Source organism: Rhea americana, unplaced genomic scaffold (assembly GCF_003343005.1).
Source record: "Rhea americana isolate MKP2758 unplaced genomic scaffold, rheAme1 scaffold_105, whole genome shotgun sequence".
NCBI lineage: Eukaryota > Metazoa > Chordata > Aves > Rheiformes > Rheidae > Rhea > Rhea americana.
Genome location: NW_028185095.1, coordinates 786,824 through 801,823, shown reverse-complemented (window position 1 = coordinate 801,823; position 15,000 = coordinate 786,824). Strand labels below are relative to the sequence as shown.

General features: G+C 43.0%; 1 protein-coding gene across 11 annotated transcripts in view; it reads left to right on the top strand.

Moving 5' to 3' along the window:
• QTMAN (queuosine-tRNA mannosyltransferase) overlaps positions 1-12,203 on the top strand; it is a 187,980-nt gene extending 175,777 nt beyond the window's left edge. For 7 of the 11 annotated variants that reach the window (XM_085308468.1, XM_085308434.1, XM_085308441.1 and 4 more), the window contains 3 exons: positions 3,415-3,485; positions 4,179-4,270; positions 11,027-12,203. In XM_085308468.1, coding sequence (XP_085164594.1) covers positions 3,415-3,485; positions 4,179-4,270; positions 11,027-11,143 — 280 coding nt within the window. In that variant the 3' untranslated portion in view covers positions 11,144-12,203. Of the gene's footprint in view, positions 1-3,414; positions 3,486-4,178; positions 4,271-10,776 lie in introns of all 11 variants that reach the window. The other 4 variants (XM_085308475.1, XM_085308449.1, XR_014896281.1 and 1 more) reach the window with 3 other exon arrangements.
• Positions 12,204-15,000: the final 2,797 nt, after the last annotated feature.

Genomic DNA, 15,000 nt, shown 5'->3' with positions numbered 1-15,000 from the left:
CTAGTAGTAGGCAGATTCTGATACTTAGAAGTCATGATAGCAAATGCAAATTGAGCTTTCTAAACCAAGACTCTTAAAGCACGTTATTAAGTATTTTCCTTATCAATTTGAGCAGCAGTGTGGTGCTTTAAAAGGACCAGGTATGGGGGTCCCTACTACTACTGGGCAGATGGACCAGTACTACTCGGTTTTATGCTGCCTCATTTACTTAGTGTTTTGCAATCCTTAATGTGCACAGCTGGCAGCTGAATGCAGGTTTGATACTAACAGTTTAGACATCTTTAGATGTAACAGATGGAAAATTTTACACAAATAAAGTAGGAGAAAGTGTGCAATTAGTTTTTTTATCTGCAGTTACACGATGCATCGTGTGCTTTCGTTCAGAACATCACCTTGGTGGGTGGTCATCGCCTTGCCTTGCGCCAAGGCGGTACCTTCTTGACACCACGCTTGACGTTGGCCGCCTGCCCACGCACCAAACTTCTGTTATTGTTGAGTGCGAAGGAAATAAGAAATGCAACGATCAGCAAAAGACAAAGGCAGGCCAGCGGTGTGATTCCAGCAGCCCAGTACATGATGGTTACATTCCAGGCTAGTTAAGTCACTATGGTAAAATCCTTGGCAGGATTTTTTTTTTTCAATAGTTTATTCATGATGTTCATTATTATGAGCTGTAAAGACTATGAGAATTTCATTTTTTAAATGTCTTATGGAATGTATCACTTTCTTAGATCTTGTAGACATGCTGTGGAAACCATAACATAAAATATGAGTTACTTACAATAACTAATTTTAATCCCATCTGCTAAGTATRACAACATTAGCATTTCCACTTAATTAAAAACACCCTTAAAGCAGCAATGTTTTAATCACTCCATTTTATTTACTCTCCTCCGGTGTCACTTATAATTGTAACTTTTTATTTTTTAATAATGAGGGATTTTTTTTTCTCTGTGCATCACACAAAAAAGTGCTGTCGATAATTAGCAGTCTTCTGTTATTACTAGACTCAGGTGTCACAACTGTGTCTCATCCTCATTACAGTAAAAAATTTCACCTATCAGATTCATTATTGCTAGATAATGCGACTGAGAGCCTTAGCAGGCCCTCCAGAAAAGTAATTCAGCCAAGCAAAATTATCAGCTAATTATATTTAGAATCAAAAGCCCAACAACTATTTGCAGATAAATTGTATGAATTGAAGTGAATAGATCTGAATATTAAGATTCATAGATTTAGCAGATGATTTGTTAATTGGAATAAAAAGGTCATTTGCTAGCCATTTTAACGATGGATCAATTGGAGTTCTATTTATTATTTAACTAGTAGTGCTTAAGAAGTGAAAGGGGGAAAAWTTGCATTATTGTCATGATACGATACTTTTCTGGAAAATGACCCAAACAGGGGGATTTTGCAGTGCTTCTCTTTCGGTATTTGGTCGCGAGCCTCCGCGTGCCTGCGGAGGGAGCGCTCGGCCCGGGTCGGTTCGACCCGTGGGGCTGGCGAGCTGAGGTGGTGTCGTCGGTCCGGCGGGGAGCGGGGCTCCCCGCGCCGCGAGCCGAGCCCCTCCGAGAGGCGCTGAAGCTTCCCTGTGAAAAGGTGGAGAAAGCCTATGTAAATCAGCTCGTTTGCAAATGAAAGAATTCCAAACCTCAACTTGTGTCCAGCAAACTGCAGAGGTATTGAATCCCGATTTTACTAATTCGTGATCCAGATAGATGGAGGTTTTCGTAAGGGGAAGTCGCGCGCTCAAGTGATGACTCAGATCGCATCCTGGCCTGCAGTTCTGTTTTAGGGAGCTGCTCTTTTTCTTTTTCTTTTTTTCATCCAGATGATATGATTAAAAAGCAAATATTTTAACATAACTTAGTGATCTAAGCTATTACTGAAATGTCCACAGTTTCACTCTTTTTTTTTTTCAAGATTAAAGAAAACTTTAAAAATCTATTTGCTTTGACATATGACACAATATTTAAGAACTGAAATCATCAATTAAATCACACATCAGAAACATTTCCCTTTGGTAAAAAATATAGTGCTAGACGATGTACACTTTGAAATTGTTGTTAATGTTTAAAATGCAATCTGAAGTGCATATGTTATTTAAAAAAACATAAATTACAAATTTTAAAAGTTTAGGAAAAAAATAGCAACCGTTACTTAGCAAAGCATTTGCAGAGAAATGTATATCTTTGTGTTTTGTGGATAAGCATAGTTGTCTAGTATGGAAGCTGACTGTGTTATTCTTTATTTTATTTTTGTTCYTGTTCAACGCTGAGTAGAACTAAAGGAAACAGTTCATTCTGGGCTAGACTGGCTGCCTGTAATAAAGCAACAAAGCCAATACGCACTTGAACACAGTGAAAGCCTTTAGCATTGTCACTGAACATAAAAAGGTGAACATCGACAGGATTTCAGATTTTTATCGAGGGACTGAGGGAAGCTGAAGTTAAAAATAAAGTCCTCGTATGGCCACATGTTGGAGGAAATTCAAAGACTCTCATAAAATAAACATATTTTAAGAAGTGTTTTGAATTTCACTATGTAATTTCTGGCCAACAGAAATTACAGTTGTATCTTCAGAGGGACATTATGTCAGATCAATGGTCATTATGCAAAAAAAATAAACGGAAAAGTTGATGTTTTAACCCGTTCAGCTATTCAAACGCAAGCAGGAATAGGATGACTTCTCTTTAGATTTGCTACCAGAAAACTTTGTGCCATCGTGTCGCAATTTTAAAGTACTTGGGTTTGATGTTACGGCAGATACGTGAATTGTTCCTTGAGCAAACRAAAGCACGAAGCGTCGCACGCTTTGGCAAAGGAATCTCAACGGTATTTATGAAAAAATACAAAAAGTTTATGCCCTGAAAAATAATGGAAATGATCAAAATCGGGTGCRTAAGCTGAAAGACCCCAGCCCGAAGCATGCTGCAAGTCGCTCCCGAGCTGCGTTGAGCTGTAACCTTTGGACTCTCGGCCCTGCCAGGTAACGCTGCTTGCACGCCTCTGGGAGCACGGGCACGCACACGTGCGGGCACGCGTGCCTACGGGCGCCCTGCTTTTCCTGCGGCGTTATTAAGAAAAGCCGTCCATACTTCACCATGTTGTTACATGTGTCTGTCTGCTGATTATAAAATGTGTTAAACAGTATTTAAAAAACAAAAAAATGCAGAGCTGCGCTTTGATTTATTCAGCGCACAAAACATATGCTCGCTGTTCTGTTCTATGTAATTCATATGATCAATAAAATTTTCTTTAAAAAGAGCAACTTTGGCATTTAGAAGGATTGTGCTGCTGAGCAGAGAAATGTTTTACTTGTGCTATATGTAGTCAACCTCCATACTCTTGCACCGRAATAAGTTTTTGGCTCGCTAAAGTCTTGTTCATATATTTACTATTTTTAATCTGCAGGGTGGAAGCTGTGTACTGCGGCTGTTATCCGCTGTGTCCCAAAGCCTTGGTGTACCCAGAGATATTTCCAGGTAGCTGCTCTGCTGCACGGTCTTTTTGTTGAAATGTAATACGTGATTCATGCTGAAATATAAAGTTTGAGAATAAACTTGAGCAAAAGCAATTGTTTATTTGGCAAGCCAGCATGTTAGTGTTAAGGAAAATTTTATGTGTTTTAATACATTAGACGAAGTTTATATTTACCATCTGTTCTTTTAAGATAACACAAAAGCAAGTTTTGAAATAGCATTCTTCATTGTTAGCGTACACAACCCATAATGATAGATTTTTGTAAAAAGGTCAGTGATGCTGCAATGGTTTGCAGATTTTTTTGATGCGCGGAAAAAAATGGAGGCCTGGAAATCACACCAAATTATTTAAAAAATTTAAGACTTAATAGTATGCAACTGTGGTACAGGATACACACTAATGTAGGACCAGTTCTTTGAAAAATCTCATCACTAAATGTATCACATATGCATTGTGTTACATTAGAATAATGTATTTTAATCACCCAAAGGAGATGTCTAAACAGCACAACTACACAGTCTTATTTAGCATTAAACATCCTTGTGAGCTGAGGTAACCTTATAAAATCATGCTTAAATAATGTAAAACACGAGGCGGCACAGAGCAATATGCATTTTTAATTAGTAAAGTGACTAATATCGAGTGTGTGCTTTGAGGTTTTTGTTTCATTAAAAATGTATCTGTTTTTCCTGCAGCTGAATATCTGTATTCTACACCTGAACAGCTTTTTAAAAGGCTTCAGAATTTCTGCAAGAGACCAGATATTGTAAGGAAACATCTCTATAAGGTAGTTGTTTGGAATAGTTTTACATGATATAATGCCATATTGAAGTACAAAGGGGAGAAAAAAACCTTAAAAAAACAACATTTAATTAACATACTAATGTTTAAAGGAAACATGCTAGGGAGGGATATTAGTTGTTACACTAACAAGGATTAATTAAACTAGATGCCAGTTGTRTTAACCTAGGTCTTATGAAATACGTGCACTTAATGCATGCTACATGCTTTTTTTTTAATTTATTGTTTTCTAAAATGACTGTCCTTTACATTTGGACCCAAGAGGCTTATAAAAATGAACCTGGATTAATGCAACTCATTAGTTTAAAAGGAAAATAAAAGAAAGATACTACAATTATACTAATGAGGATAAGCCTACCTTCCTATCCTATTTTGATCTCCACTTCTCAAAAAAATGCAAGTGACTGGTATCAGGTCTCTGCCTTTTGGAAATATTTGAATTATTTTGATAATCACGACTATTTTAAGTCCTTGCTTCAATGAGTTAAAAGTTTGCTTTTTTAAAGTATGGTGAACATAAAGTTTTCTAGAAGTATAATTTATTGGTATTTATCCTGCCTTCTTCTTTACAGTTATTTATTTAGAGAAGATAGAGTTTAAGTGGTAGACCGACCATTCTAGTTTTGATCRGGCGCTGGATGCCAGGCTGTCTTTCAGATGCACATTTGTAATGCTAGGGATACAACTTTATTTTTGCATTATGTGAATGTAGATAATGCTCTAAATTTTATGTTATTTCAGTGAAAAGCTATTATTACGTGATGAGGCTTATATAAAACACCCACTACATTCTTGCACGCTTATATGTCAGCTTGCACCACCGACTGCTCGGGAATGACTTTTACAGTCCTGGATACGTTGTGACCAGGGTAGAGGCGCACTCCCCTTGCATGACCAAGGCATTTCAGGTAGCATTTTTGTGAATCAGAGGTTGCGTGATCTCCCTCCTAATCTGGCCGCTTTCGCCTCTGCCAGGACTGGCCTTTTTCCCACGCTCCTGCCCGCCTGGGTCCTGCCGTGCGTTGGCTGCCTCTGCCCTCTCCCGCACGCGTGTAGCGAGCCGGGAGAGTTTCACCCGTGGTCGACTTTCGCAGTGACCTAAAAATAGACATTTGCATAATGATACATCAAAGATGATGATGTTTCTGCAGGAAACAGTTAAACTTCAAGGAAAAAAAAAAAGGAGAGAACCAAAAATGCAATTTAACACCCAATTTCAAGCTCATTATCTTTCATTGTCTATTAACTTGGCAATGGTTCAGAAGGTAGCTCATAATAGTTTAAAATGCTGACTGAACACTTCCAGCGTTCAGCATTACTTCTTGAGTCAGTAGGATTGCAGAGTTAGGCACGGTGCCTTCAAAGCGAAAACAGGCCTTAAACGGTTACGTTGGCGTTCGCCAGGGCTTCGAGCTCGGCGGTTCCTTGTGTTCCCGCGGATCCTCGCTGTGCACGCGGCTCCCCGGCTCCTCCCTGAAGCCAGGGCTGCGAAGTCACGRGAGAACAAGTTTGGAGATGAAACGAGCAGAGTTTTACAAAGTGGCACAGGGAGCGGTGCGTGTGCGGTCCCGTAAGCTAAATGCCTCACTTGCTCCAAGTGCCTTCTTTGAAAGGAAAAAAACAAACCCATTCCCCGGAATTATTTGGACAAATTCCCACAAAATTAAAGGTGTTTGTCCTGCCGCTGGYGCCTTCACCCCGTGCGTTGTTAACAGCGTGGCTCCGCTGTGAAGTTGTGGCCGTCTGAACTTCTGYGTGCAACAGGTYGCAAATATGTTGAAGGGGGCACCGYTCCCAAAAGGGGAGACCAGGGCCYGATCCAGAGCCTGCAGGGCCGGTGGACAGCCCCCTGTTGTCTTTAATCGGCTTTGGGTGGGTTCTGAGARTGTTATCAGGGTTGTCTTGTTGTGCCTGCGCCCGCACAGGCTAATTCTTTATTTTGCAACTAAACTCACCGTGAAAACCTTCTAAAAAACCCGCTAACTTGGACAAGTACTGTGAGTGTAATTGTAGCTAGAAGGATGCTGCTCTGAGGAAGCTGKTCTCACTCTTTAGTGAGACCCTGAATGGTGCAGAATTGGGTTTGCAGAGATGGGAATAATATCCTGTTCTGTGGTGGGATAGAAAAAGCAGCCCCTAGCACAGCAACACGTAGTACCCGGCTACTTCTCTCTCAGAAATCTTTCCGACGTGCTGCATATCTGAAGTTTATCGGATAGCTGTGGATTCTTGAAAAGAAAGGAAAAAATGCTTTAAAAGCAAATAGTACCTCGCTATTTGGGGATTCTGCTTTAGAGATCGGGAAGTGATCACGATCAGAAGTACCTTGAGTTATCTTGCTACATATTGTTGCTTTTTTTATTAGTAAGGATATCCAAAATGTTCAGATGGCTCTGAATAACAGACAGTTACTCCTTCAGCCGGCCTCAGTGCTTGTGCTGATGGAGCTAGGGCGAAGGGAAGATGCCTGGCGGTAAGGCAGTCAGGTTAGGTTCYGGCACACGGTGCAATATCCCGCTGAAAATGCGCAGACCAACACATTAAATCGCAATGGCTTAACTCAACGAAGCAGATCCAGGCTTGCAGACCTTTAAAAATGTACATAACGTAAGCAYCTATGAAAACCTTTCCAAGTGATGTATTACTCAGCCTGTGTGTTTTTGTGGCACCGAAGGCTCATTTGAACTTGGTATTGCCCTCCGCCGGCTGTTAACAGAAGAAGGAGATCTGTGGGAAGCACACCTTAGTGGTTACCAGGAATTTGTTCTAGACTAGAAYGGTCTAGTTTTAATGAATCAAAAGTTCCTCTTTGGTTCTGGGTACTTGTGGTTGCCAAACTAAGCGTCAGAATGAAGCAAAGAGCAACTTTAGGGCATGAGTTTCCCTTGGAGGATGCCATRGGACCTGCCAGTGTTGGCCAGCTCTTCAAGTGAGGCTTTTTTTAAAACACGACAAAACATTTGTTTCTGCATTATTTGCTTTACATTTACCTTTCAGTTCCCTCCGTTCAGTTTCTTAATTTAAAACAGTATGTATAAAAAAGTATACAGTAGAAAGGGACAAGAAGAGTTGCCAAAAGCCAGGCATGGAGCTGACAACTTTAAATAATCTCCCCCAGCCCTCCCGGCTGAATGAGTGCCGGCTGACGTGCTGTCGGCTCGGGTTCCTACAGAAAAAAATCTCCTCTCACTCAGGCTTGTTTCATGGAGAAAAGAATTCGGCCCACTTTCTGGCATTCATCTTATTCTTTCCATCATGCTCCAGAAGCTCACCTGCCCGTGGAAAGAGACACGGCATAGGGTTTTTCTCACTTGCACCACTCACTTGCACCAGTTAAGTGCCTCTCCCGAATTCAAAGGGATTAAACTACTGTAAAATCAAATTGAGATCTCGCTTTAGACCTTAGACATTTGAATTGTTTCCAGTCTCAGGATTTGGCTGTATAGGGCAGTTTTAACAAAATTTTCATTCCCTCCCCTTTTTCTTTTCGCTATAATTCAGATAAAGCAATGTTTTTGATATTCCAGGAAAACTGAGGTAGACAGGAAAATTGTTTTCCATCCAGCTTGAGTATTTCAGCATAGCTAGGAAGGTGGCAGGAGACATTCTTAGCAACGTGCAGCAGTTCCTCATAGTCCTCATGCAGGCCACATAAACTGGAGCTGGGGGAGATTCCTGCATTTCCTCTATCCTTACTCCGACCTATTCCCCTGCAAAATCCATTCTCCTGCCATTCATTTCACAGCACATCACGTGTTTAGTGGGAGAAGGTATTGGGTCCTGGACATAGGTAGAAATAGGGTATGAAAGGTCTTCTCTTGGTCTTTCAAAATTAGAGATTAACACTGGAATTGGAAATTTTATAAACTCTCATAATTTTGTTTTAGAATTAGCTGTTGTTCTGTGTATAGTAGTTGCCCATTGGAAGTCAGGCCCTTAGGATCCTGGGTTCTTGTCTTCGATGGCTTTCCACAGCAAGGAGCTTCACTGCGTGATCGCACACATAGCTAAAAGCATTCCTATAATCGGCGTAGTGTCCCTATGTTCATTTTCACTGAGGGCCTCCTCATTCTTGAGCCATTCACCTGCAAACAGAAGCTCCCAATCCATCTTTTTGATGCCATTCATTATTTTATAAACATTTGTCAAACACAGTATGCTGGTCTTTTCAGTCTCCCCTCATGAACGTTATTCTGTGTTTATGTTCTCGTCTCCCATCATTCAGCCCTTTCAATTGCTCGAGAGCTATCTCATGATGGGCTGATCATTACTTTACCATGTATTCTAGACCATGCCATCAATTTATGTATTCTGTGATAATTTTCAACCTGTTCCTCAGGCAGCCAAACATGCTGTTTACTTTTTTAACCACAAATGTGTATTGAGCAGATGTTTGTTTACAGTGTTCTCCAGATCTTTTGTCCCAAGCTGATAAAATTATTTTAGAGGTCTGTAGAGTGTGTGACTAGTGCAAATATTTCTGTCCATCCTGCTGACTTCCACTCGTCAGCAGAGCAGTTTTACAGAGAAAGAAGGCATAGTATTGATTTTTTGCTTGCACCTACCTAGCAGTGAGTACAGGTGTATAAATGTGRAAGCACAAGTGGGAAACTTGTGGTTTCCTCTTACAAAGCTAATTTTGCACTGAGCATAATTTTAAGTGGTTTCAGAAGTATGCTAAATATGCCTGTATGTATGGGCAACATTATTCCAGGCAGGGAACTCTGGAGTGCAGGGTGGTGTGTTAATGCTCTCCTGTCTCCGTGTGAGTGCTGGAAAGAGCTGCTTAGAGACAAGTCCGTAAGTAAAGTGTATGTGAGGTAAGGATTTCCTATGTGAAAGAAGKCTTTGGTTATTTATTTAGGCCACAGAATCAGAATAATTTGGGAAAGGACCTCTGGAGGTCATCTGGTCCAGCCTCTGCTCAAGGCAGGGCCAGCTTCAATGTTTGACCTAACATCGAAGTTGGATTAGGTTGCTTGGGGCCGTATCCAGGCCAGTTCTAAAGTTTGGACAATTTTAATTCCCGTCTGTGTTGCTGATATGGCTGAAGATCCAGCTAGCTGAGGATGTTTCCCAGGGYGGGAGGATCTGCTGGAACGTGGAATACAACTTTTGCATTTGGGGCCAGCCTGAGGCCTTAGCGCTGCACGTGGGCTTGGAAACAGCCGTGGTGGAGCGAGGTGTGCTAGGTTGTGCAAATCCTCACTGCAGAAGRCATCAGCTAGCAGGGGCTGCTTGAGCAGCCTTCTAGGTCAGTTTGGGGCCCAGCAAAATACGTAACCAGCCTGAGAGACCCTGAGGAGCCACTGTCCTTTCCTGTGCCTGAACTTCTCCCAGGGCTTGGCTTTCTCTGGGCTCAGGCTATGTATCCAGGGGCTTTCTGCACACCACAGATTTTGGTACGTAGCTCATAGCAGTTGGCTACGTTTGCAGAGWAGGAAGAAAGAATTCATTAAGAAAAGGCAGTTTTGTGTCCATCTTTCAGCATAAACGCAAGGACTTTGAACTTTTTATTATAACAATATTAGATAGCTTCCAATTTAGTTTTAGAAAATAAATGAAAACTGGCAGATGAAGCACAGCTGCTGCAGAATGGTAGATGGAGAAATGGGTCAAAGRAATATGATTGACTTTGAAGGAAAGTTGCAGAAAGAATGAAAACTTTTTTTTTCAGTAAAATATATCCAAATTACCTTGAGAAAGAGAGACTGGAACTCTTTTCCCGTGGCTGCAGTTGGTCTGTGTGGTCTGGACCATCCTTTCCTAGGGAAAGCGTGTCTTGTATAAAACGGCATCCCACRTTTGATGTTTTTCTTTTTGTTCAAAGATAGAAGGAAAGAAATGAGTTTTAAGCTGAAGAAAATGCTTTACTACAAGCATGTTTGCAGCTCGACTTTTCCTATGTTATATTCGCTTGCAAAGGGAAGGAGCTGGGTCCAGAGTAAAGCTGACCCGGTACAAATTGGCTCTGTAAATCACTATGCTTTCTTGCACTCGAAATCTCAGTTTTTGTGCCAAATAGCAAGCTCTAGTTCTTTGTTAAAGTAGTGTTAAAACTGTTAAAATGTTGACCGAATCGGTCCTGTTTGTTCGACTCCAACTATSGCGAAATGGTAGGTCTGATTGGATGAACTGTCTTGTTAAATTCTAAAGGTTAACTCTGAAGTCTAATGATGACCACATAAATATTAATTATTTCAGTCCTGCTCTTAGGACCYGAGAAACAAGAAAGTTGATTATAGCATAAAAGATATTATATTGCTGCTGATATCTTGGTCTGTTGGCTCTCCTTCATGGGAAGATCTTGCTTTATATGAGAACCTCGCTACTCTTGCTGGTTCCATCTCTGCTTGTTTAGGAACTGTTGGCTGATACATGCTCTATGCCTTAAGAAAAGGTATAGAAAAGTATTTGTTCAGACCTTTGCAAAGTTATCACCGAAAATATAAATATATACGTATATATAATGTGATGATGTTGCTTTTCTAGAGCAAAAATGGAGCCCACCTGTGAACTGCCGAGTTGTTACTGGTTCTGGTGGTGCTTAAAAATAAGGTGCCGTGTTTTTGTCACCTTCCTGTGCTGCTYTGGCCCCTGCCGCTTGGAAGGGCGATGTTAAATGCGCCCCATGAGCAAATAACGCAGGGTAAGCGTGTTTCGGAGCAGCTCCCCACAGCGTTCCCGAGCTCCGAGCGCGCCCAACTTGCTCACGCGCCCTCTCCTCTCTGCTCGCTCGCAGGGCGCGACGGCCGGCTTCTCCTGGGCAGCGCTGCGTGGTAAATTCAGGGCTCTGCTCGCCGCGGAAGCGAGGGAAGATTTGCGACAGATGGGGCTAAGTCACAAACTTGCAGCCTAAGGCAGAATCGCAGAACTTTCCAGAGTGTGCCCATATTTACCTGATCAGAGAGCAAAGAAAATCTGCAGAGGAAGCCGAGCCTGGCTGCTTGTCATAGCTGACACGGAGCCATCTGCCACAAACCTGTGGCGGCTTCAGATCTCCAATCCCTGCCACCACCCCGGCTCAAATTAAATACAGATTCGTGGAGACGTTGTGATGGTTACACATGTCCTCGGCATCACATGCAGGAGCCTGTTCAAAAAAAAAAAGAAAGAAAGAAAGAAAGAAAAAAGAAAAAAAAATGTGGCCTGTTGTATAACCGCACTCATGTATCCCATATGTGGTGCCACATTGAATTTCCGGTGGAATCTGTTTTTCTCCTTTGTACTGGATGACATGGTGCCTGAGTGCTTTCTTTTCGCCGGCGCGATGGCAGCCAAGCCGCGGCTTCAAACGCGGGCGCTTGGCTGCTTTTCCACCTGGGTTGCCAGGTTGTCGTTGGAGCCGGCCCGGGTCCTCCGAGGGCCACCGGGCCCGGGAGGAGGTGCCGGGGACGACCCGGCTCCCCGGCAGCCGCCGCCGCGTCGCCCCGCGCTTCCCCCCCTCTCCTTCTCCTTTTTCTATTTTTTTTTTTTTTTTTGCAAATTAATGGCTCGCTGGCACCAGGGGTTTTTTAAGTGAAGGTATTAATAAGGGGTCTGGCAGGTAATCCCATGATTCACCGAGTTACATTTGCATTTAATTAATCTTAAAGAAAGCTGAAAGATAAACAGCTGTAATTCAAACTAGCATGGGAAATATGCTACGTGGTGCCATCTATCCGATAAAATGAAAGCTGAGACACTTGTTTTATTTCTCTCAAGGATGGAGAACAAACAGATAACGGTCAAAATACTTCCAATCAAAACCAGTAGCTGCAGTTCATCAAGGATCTTTGCATCCCGTTACAAATACAGCCTTTTAAAGATAAATCACTTACGATTCCAGCAGTCAAGCTGCTATATTTGTTGATGTAAAATGTTTTGAAGATGGAGATTGTACAATAAATTTTTAATAAAGTGCCCACTGCAATTTTTAATTAGCATATCTCATTCATGTATAAGTGTGTACATCTATCTGTGTGTTTATCACTCTGCATATCCCCGTGCCAGAGTCAATGAATGCAATTGTGCCTTTATCTGATGAAGCAGAATCTGCTTTGCAAATGATAATAAAACGTTACGGCAGCTCCAGGATTTCCAGCTCTCTCGCGGGAAGAGGCACGGAGGCTCCTCGGTAAGTTGTTTCGGTTGAAAGCCCAGCAGCACCTCTCTTCGCGGGCGGGTGAGGGTCGGGCTTCCCTCGCCCCRCAAGGGCCCGTCAGAATTTTTCGGTCTTTATTGATGGGGAAACCGAGGCACGGAGAGGATTGGGCCAAGCCCCGCCGCGAGTCGCTCTCCAAGCCAGTGAGGGGGAAAGCAGGGAGGTCCGCGGGGGCAGGCGGGCGCTGCGCACGCTGCCCGCGGGGGCTCCCGGCACCGAAGCTGCGTCTTCTCGAGCGGCGACCRCGGCGGAGGCAAGGCAGAGCCGAGTGCTGACCCCGGTCAGCCCGCGGCGGCCGGGCGCTCTCCCCGCTCCTCCGTTGGGTGGTCTGCTGGGGTCCATGTGTTGATCAGGGATTTTTTAACAGCAGGCTTTATGCATGGGGGATTAATTTTTTAAATAAATGTGCATTTGAGAGCTTCGTGGGTCCTCTCTGACCAGAAGGAAGTTCTTCTGCCACCGCTCCGGCAGCTGGATGAATTCAGGGCCAAGGCTAGGCCTTTGCGTCGAGATCTTTCATAGGTAAGGAAAGTAATAAGCTTCAGGTTGTTTTATTTCCCCTAGTCTCACTTTAGCACTTCAGTTTTCTGAGTTTAAGTGACTTGGAAAACATTTCCTAGAAAGAGTGAGGACCTTATTTTGAATACAGCTAGAAAGGTCCTCGTTGCTTTTCAGGGCGGTTGTCAGGAGACCCAACACCCGCAGAAAATTTCCCTAAAAGCAGGCAAAAAAAATCAGGGAATCTGCACACACCCAGTTAATGAATGCACAAGACCATTTTTTTTTAACACAAAATACAAATATCCCCCCCAAAACCACAGGAGGGACAACCGATCTGATTCCTCTGCTCTTCTCCCTCCCATAGCTGAGGGTATAAATACACTCTTAGGTTCAGTTTGGTGAGGAAAGATGTTCTAGAGCAAGAAGTCCCATGCTGGACACTGCGGATTACGGGAATGTCCCACCCCAACGCTGGACTTAGGTCCAGGCTCTCAGAAGCTTTGCAGCATGCAGCACGCACTTGCTGCGTCCCCAAGGTCTGCGAGGGCAGCCCCATGTCCTGGGCTACGCTGGCCTGTTTCCAGATCCTCAGTCGAAAGGATGATGTGATATTTCTAGATAGTTTGTGGCAGTATTTCCCCCCAAAACTAGTGTTTCCCGCACCGTGCTGCTGCGGAGTGAAGCAACCTGAGGAGTTGTGCGCCGTGGTTTCGGAAGCTCAGGTGAGAGCCAGGTGTCCTGCACTGCTGCTTCAAAGGCTTGGACTCAAAAGCTTGTGGAGACAGGCTGGGATCTTGCTCGATGACCTCAGAGATCTGATCTCATGAGTCARATGCAGCGTTAGCCCTTGATTTTCTTTCATATTTACCAATATTTCACGTGCATTGAAACAGGAACGGCAGCTCCCACACAAGTTTCAGTACCCAGTTAAAGCCAAATGGGCTTTTGCGCCCGCTGCCAGAACCGCTCGATGGTGGCTCAGAGCTGGTGACTCTCTTGCCTCCTGCATCACTAACCGGCCAAGCAACTAATCCTACAGTCGTCGCACCTTAGTGTCCGAGAGTGCGGGGAGCACGTTTTTTTTCCATGTGAGACTCAACTTTTCCCATATGACGGAAAAGAAAATCCTAAAATAACTGGAGGTTTTTTTTGCAAAACGTTTCCAGCGTTCCTGCCACCGCTTTGGTCGTGCTGCAGGAGCCACGGTGTAGACGAGCTTCCCTCAGTGTTTTCAGCATCCAGACCTCTGACTTAGCTCAAAGCTGTTCTGAATTAGGATGCTAGATTTTTCTAATTGCAGTTTTAGAGACCGAGCCAGCAGTTCATTAGAAATCATGGAGCGAATTCTGCTTCTCTGTTACACCAATATAAATCTTGAATGAATTTATGGCAGGATAACCGAGGGTAGAATGTACCTCCCATATTGTTCCTCAGATTATTAAAAGTTAAAGGGCTTTGAAAATTAAATTCACCTTTCACCATTCAGGCTGTTTACTCCTTGCTTTTTATTCCAGTAAGGACAGTTGAAATGAATTAGTCAGCCTCGTTTCTGCTCATAGTCACTTTTAAGTTTGGTTCTCATGTACTAGCCCAAGACTAGTTTGTGTGGAAAAGACCAGAGGGCATTTTCTTTTAAACAAATTGTTTTCATGGGAATAATTTCCAGGCGAATTATATTAAAACATTTCCATGAATCTTCGATTTTGCAAAAATATTTTTCCCCTTACACATCCTCGAGTTGGGGCATTTGGCAGCTCCTCGTTTGCAGACAGAAAGGAGCACCTTACGAAGCAACCTTGGAGAATTTTACCCCGTAACGAGCTAACCTTATTTAACCGAAACACTTTTTAAATGATCCAGTATGGCAAGCTGGGGCAGGAAAGGAAAAAAGAAAAAAAAAAAATGTGCCTCTGAGTTATGAACCCTTGCAAATAAGGTTTTATAATAGAAACGCTGTCAGGACTTTAATTATAGGGTAATAAATAGCGATGCCGCATTATCTTCTGGTACTTCTTTGCATTCTCAGTGAACGCGCACAGCTGTTGCTGGGGACGGATAATCACGGGCCGCGC